Source organism: Littorina saxatilis, linkage group LG1 (assembly GCF_037325665.1).
Source record: "Littorina saxatilis isolate snail1 linkage group LG1, US_GU_Lsax_2.0, whole genome shotgun sequence".
In the NCBI taxonomy this organism is placed as follows: Eukaryota; Metazoa; Mollusca; class Gastropoda; order Littorinimorpha; family Littorinidae; genus Littorina; species Littorina saxatilis.
In genome coordinates this window covers 25,512,353-25,518,723 of record NC_090245.1, presented here as the reverse complement: position 1 = coordinate 25,518,723, position 6,371 = coordinate 25,512,353, and the positions used below count along the sequence as shown (strand labels likewise).

At 43.6% G+C, this 6,371-nt stretch overlaps 2 protein-coding genes across 3 annotated transcripts in view; one reads left to right on the top strand and one right to left on the bottom strand.

Annotated features, from left to right (window-relative positions):
* Nucleotides 1–6,371, top strand: part of LOC138965511 (uncharacterized) — a 422,657-nt gene continuing 416,286 nt past the window's right edge. Inside the window, exon 1 of the mRNA XM_070337704.1 lies at nucleotides 1–1,902. Within this exon, the coding sequence (XP_070193805.1) occupies nucleotides 1,863–1,902 (40 nt within the window). The 5' untranslated portion in view covers nucleotides 1–1,862. The remainder of the gene's footprint in view (nucleotides 1,903–6,371) is intronic.
* Nucleotides 5,427–6,371, bottom strand: part of LOC138965406 (uncharacterized) — a 4,860-nt gene continuing 3,915 nt past the window's right edge. For both annotated transcript variants that reach the window (XM_070337555.1, XM_070337562.1), the window contains one exon: nucleotides 5,427–6,371. This exon is cut by the window's right edge and continues 391 nt beyond it. In XM_070337555.1, coding sequence (XP_070193656.1) covers nucleotides 5,536–6,371 — 836 coding nt within the window. In that variant the 3' untranslated portion in view covers nucleotides 5,427–5,535.

Sequence of the window (6,371 nt, the reverse complement as noted above, 5' to 3'; positions counted from 1 at the left end):
GTCTAGCACTGTTTACACCCAGTACGTTGCTGGTTTTGTCCTACAAATGTACACCAAAAAGCTCTTGTGCTGCCCTGTCAGTGGTACTCAGCTTACAAAGAGGAGCAGACAACCTGAAGAAAGTTTGAGTGACGTCTTCAAATGCTTGCCATACTTCCCAAGCCTTCTGATTCCCCAATACCATTGAAGAACGACATAGTGTCACAGCCTGTAAGGCTATGCAAAATGGGCAGACAGGGTGACTTCTCTTGGCTAATGGCTTTGGCAATGTGACGATACACTTCACGAGCAGAAAAAACGCAACACAGCTGGAATGAGAAGCAGACTGTCTGGCCTCCTCTACATCCATGGTGCAGGAAATCAGCCTGTGGTACCCTTCACACAAAAGATGAAAAGTGACATTTTTATTTGAATGTATTTGAATAATGTTTACTATCTCAGAGAGTCGGTCAAAGCCGGGTTAGCAAGTCTTCACACAACAGACCAAAATGAAAGAAAATTGTATTTCATGAATTCGTATAATTCTTACTGTTTCAGGTTAAAAAAACAAACAAACACAGTTTCCAGTGACCCAACTGATTCTGGAATCTTTCTGACCGCTACATTTATTCGCTTCAAACAGTCGCTAACAGAATGTTGACCATAGTGAGGGTTCGTACGTTAAACCAATCAAATCAAATTCACAGAGGTCGCTTACAAATGATGTGCAAACATGTTCCAATTAATACAAATAAAAAAATCTTACTGTTAAGATGTATTAGGTGACAAACCTTGATACAGTAGTACTAGTGAAATCGGCTCCCTTCTGTGGCACCGGAATAAATGCAGAACGCTTGTTCCCAGGAACCGGCATGTGGTGTAACTCTTGTATATATCCTGTAAAAATAAAATTCACACCAATGCACGGTCCACTTAAAATAAGCAAAAGGATGAGAAACAAGCAACAAACCAAAATTGTAAAACTCAAAGAGCGGTACCTCTTCATTTTTCAAAACCACTTATCTCATTTGATTAGCATACACTGTATGCTTTTGTCTGTTACCTACCGTCTTTGAAAGTTTGATCACAACACTGTAAAGACATGGGGAGTGGAGTGTTTTTATCTCCAGCTGGTCATCCTACTATCTGGCCTACCCTCACTCAGTTTTTGACTCTACCCCTCCCCACCTTATGGAAGTCCTTAACGTAGGCAGGACTAATCATTTATCATACCATGAACAATCTCTTTCTCCTCGCCTTTTATTCAAAGTTCGTTTAATCTGTTTAAAATCACCAGCGTGGCGATCATGATTTCCTTACTTGTAATCAACAGATAGATCTAGATCTATCAGCATCACAATCCAGCTTGATGAGCTATTGCAAGATTACTCTGCATTTCAGCGCTTCACCCGATGAATAACAGACCCCAGGGGAGAATTAAACAGTAAAATGATGTGACATTGGTGAATGGATGCGTATTCTTGAAAACTTACCTTCAGAAACGTTGCTTTCGCTCAAATCAAAACACGCAATGTTGCGGAGGCCGCCATCTTGAATTTTCATGCTGCGGATATATAAAATTCTAAAAACGATCAAATTAAATACCAGAACACAAAAATACCCATAAGAGTATTTATGTCATGCATGTGTTATCAGCAGACAACTTCTGGTGCATAGTAAACCATTGAATTTTACATTTGCTGAGTTGGGAATATTTACTGCTGAGCGCTTTTGGTACGAATTTCGTCTGCTGTAAATGCAGCCTTTTATTCCCTATCAAAGACAAAAAAAAAAACGATTTCTGAAGTGGCTCTGTATCTGAAATCCCTTAAATAATTATAAGGAACAATACCACAAAGTATGATGTTTGTTGCAAGATGTGAATGATTTATGAGTGCGTCTGCAACATACGAGCCCCACTACGTCTTGTTATGTTCAATCCTGTGTCTTTATGCACGCGAAATCATGAATTCTAATGCAAGCCACAAACCTATGATGAGTTCAGAAACTTGTTCTTGAAATCTGAATAAAAAACGCTCGAAATGGACCCGAATACTCTTCAGATTGGCTCGCTCCCCCAGTATGAAAGTTTTTGTCTTGTGCACGTTTAAGACCAAGTGATTGATCTGTGTGAATTACAGGCATTCCCTTTGCTATATAAATACATTGCATGCGAGCCGAGGATGTGCGTGGTGACTGGCCTTTCTCTTTTATTTGTAATTTGATCACAGTGAAAATGCACACACACACATTCACACACACACACACACACACACACACACACACACACACACACACACACACACACACACACACACACACTCACACACACACTCTCTCTCCCTCACTCCCTCTCTCTCTTCCTCTCTATCTCTCTCTCGTATACACACACACACACACACACACACACACACACACACACACACACACACACACACGAGTACAGACTCATGCACGCGCACGCACACACACACACACACACACACACACACACACACACACACACACACACACACACACACACACACACACACACAGTAACACTAACACATGTGCACAAAATGAACACACACACACACCGCGCGAGAGAAAAAGACGTCAAAAACTTTTGACCGTGACGTCATCTTTTTATGACGCTATATTTCTCGTCAATGTGTGACGCGTTCGGCTGTTCTATGAGACTGCCTGGCTGGCTGTGGCTCCGCGAATTCCCCCCGCCGCCAAGTCGTTTTTTTGTGGTTTATTTCGCATTTAGGTCCCAGGTAACATTATGAAGTTTTAATACGATCAATCGGACCTATTATCAAGTTAGTGTATCAACTTTTGAACGAACTGCGCCCAGTAGTTTCCCAGCAATAAGCTGTTAAGTCGAGACACACACACACACAATTAAAGTCTGCTGGACCCTTGTACTAGCGTACTCGGGGATAAATACTTACATAGTATTCCAAAATGGTACATAAAGTGCCTCTTGCATATGGTCCTTAAAGTTTCAAAACATACATTTGATCACTGAAAAATTACTGCGCTATATCGTTGAACCTCTCAAAATAGACGCATAAATCTCCCGCTAGTGACCATCAATACGGTTGAGACCTGCATCAATCGGGATGGCGTAACAAAAGACAATACGCCAGGCAGCCATACAGAATACCCTATTTTAGATAGACAATTGATTTGACATTCGTTCGGCATGTAGTATGGTTGAGTTTGTTCTATTCTGGATTTTTGCCGATTTGTTAATTGGTTAATTCGTAAGGTTTTTGTCGGATCGATTTTTGAGGTACTCTCAGCAAAGTGGCGGTTACGTACATGACCCCTTGGGAAGAAGTACTTGACATTTGAAAAGTTTGCCAGATAACCAAGTGAATTGGGGTCTGTCTACTTATGAAATAGTCTCACAAACACACACAAACACACACACACACACACACACACACACACACACACACACACACACACACACACACACACACACACACACACACACACACACACAGTCAATGTAAAAACAGCAGCAGAGCTAAAAACACACGAAAGTGAAACAAAACTTGTAATATAAAAAGGAGCAAAAGACGTAGCAGAAAGGTCCCCTCCCTCCCCCAAAAAACAAACCACACACACCTAAATGAATGCAGGAGACTGTGCCACAGCTGCTTGAAATGCGAAAGCGACATGGGACGAAAGCAGTGAACGGTACCCTACATTCACAGCACGTATCGATGCTTTTTTTTTATTTTATTTTTATTTTTATTCCAGACAGCCTTCGCTAATAGGATGGTCTTTCACCTTGCTAAATAGGTTTCAATGCGTCTGTAACTAATTTCCTGCTCTCGTTAGTTTTTTGTTCAATTGCTGGCTTGTCGATTTGTTCCCCTTTTTGTTAAAAACCAAAAGAGATTTTTACTTATCAAGACAAGGACACAAGTGTGAAGCATGTGAAGCCTTTTTAAGGAATACATTGACAACTAGATGATTACCCGCTTCGCCGGGAAGAAGTAGAGACTGGGACCCGGCTTTGCCACACGGAGGAAAGGAGATATTCGCGGCTGAAAACACTGGAGAAGATAAGGAAGAGTTACTGGTAGTGGATCCCGACAACAACAAAAAAAAATCGGTTCAGCGCGCACAGCGCTGCGCGCTGAGAGCACGTGTTGAAATATCTCATCGATGAGGTTGTGCCCGGGGTGTAGCTGAATACGGTGTCCAAATTTAAAAAAGATCCACCGAGAACTTTGGCCGTGCATCGCGAACAGACACACAGACACTAGTCGTAAATATATATAGACTAGATGATTACCCGCTTCGCCGGGTACCGGCTTCGCCGGGAAGAAGTAGAGCCGAATACCAGGCTGCGCCTGGGACCCGGCTTTGCCGGGTGTACGCCGGCTTAGCCGGCGCACGAAGGAAAAGAGATAAACGCGCAAAACACTATAGACCTTCTACAAAGAGTAACGTGCAGTGACCTTCTAAAAATAGTAACGTAGTAACGGGAATATGGATTGACGCCACACGGAGGAAGGGAGATAATCGCGGCTGAAAACACTGGAGAAGATAATGAAGAGTTACTGGTAGCGGATCCCGACAACAACAACAACAACAACAAAAAATCGTTTCAGCGCGCACAGCGCTGCGCGCTGAGAGCACGTGTTGAAATATCTCATCGATGAGGTTGTGTCCGGGGTGTAGCTGAATACGGTGTCCAAATTTGAAAAAGATCCACCGAGAACTTTGGCCGTGCATCGCGAACAGACAGACAGACAGACAGACAGACAGACAGACAGACACTAGTCGTATATATATATAAACTAGATGATTACCCGCTTCGCCGGGTACCGGCTTCGCCGGGAAGAAGTAGAGCCGAATACCAGGCTGCGCCTGGGACCCGGCAGAACCCGGCTCTGTCGGGTGTACGCCGGCTTCGCCGGCGCACGAAGGAAAGGAGATAAACGCGCAAAACACTGGAGACCTTCTAAAAATAGTAACGTGCAGTGACCTTCTAAAAATAGTAACGTAGTAACGGGAATATGGATTGACGCCACACGGAGGAAGGGAGATAATCGCGGCTGAAAACACGGGAGAAGATAATGAGAGTTACTGGTAGTGGATCCCGACAACAACAAAACAAAAAAACTCGGTTCAGCGCGCACAGCGCTGCGCGCTGAGAGCACGTGTTTAAATATCTCATCGATGAGGTTGTGTCCGGGGTGTAGCTGAATACGGTGTCCAAATTTGAAAAAGATCCACCGAGAACTTTGGCCGTGCATCGCGAACAGACAGACAGACAGACAGACAGACAGACAGACACTAGTCGTATATATATAGAGAAGTCAATCAGAATCAATCAGAAAGCAGAAGAAATAGCTCTGCGTTCCCGTTGATGCTTTCCCTTTCCTTTTCACTTGATGGTTTGCAGCTTTTGCTTTTTCTTTGTTTTTTTTGGTTTATACTTTTTAATTGTGGCCCTGAATAAGTCTTCATAGACGAACACTTTGAGGAGTTTGTGCTGTCCTTGTCTTGATGAGTAAAAATCGTCTTTTTCTGTCGACCTCTTTCTCAAATTGTTTCTTTATCTGTGTTTTTGCCTCTTTGTCTCTTTGTTTCCTGATCTCCGCGTATGCTTCTTTGTTTGTTTCTCTTTCTGTTTATCTGTCTGTCCGTTTCTTTGTTTGTTGTGTTTCCTTTTGTCTTTGGTTTTCTGGGTAGCTTTCGAGCAAGCTTATTATCTTTTCTCTTGTAGGGTGTCCCATAGAGAGGCCAGATTTTCCCTTTGTTAAAGAGGAACACATTTTCGTACGACCCGCGCATGTACGACGCTCGTGTGCTGAAGCCACTCCTGCTAGTGATGAGTACATCGCAGTAAGTCAGAAGCAGCTGATCCAAAATGGCGTCTTCGAACCCTTGACACGCTTTTTGTTCGCGCCTCTGCTTGGCCACGTGCAAAATGCTCCCCCCTGTATCGTGATGGGCAGGGCCAAATTTGGTCCGGGACAAATTTCGGACTTCTGCACTGTCCGTGGCCATGAAAACGTGGCTGCCGTTCTGGACGAACTCTTGTAGAAATGCCCAAATAGCCCCCAAGTTATCGACAGTGTTGATCACCACGCTTTCTCGAGGGTTGGAAGGGTTTTTCCCCATTCGCACGTGCACGCCGACTAAGGGTTTTGTCCTGTTCCAGAAGTGAATGCTATCTAGGAACTGGGTCACTCTTTCCTGGACACGTTGGGTTGGTTTCATCAGCATCTTCCACGCGTCGTTGAAAAGTTTGAAATAGGTTTGATTGCCCCAGCTGGGAATCGTCGACTGGAAATTTGGGTTGGCGAGAATGTCTTTGTAATGCTCACCGTTCGTCCCAACGTAAATCACTTCTTCCGGGTACTTCTGGTTAAAAT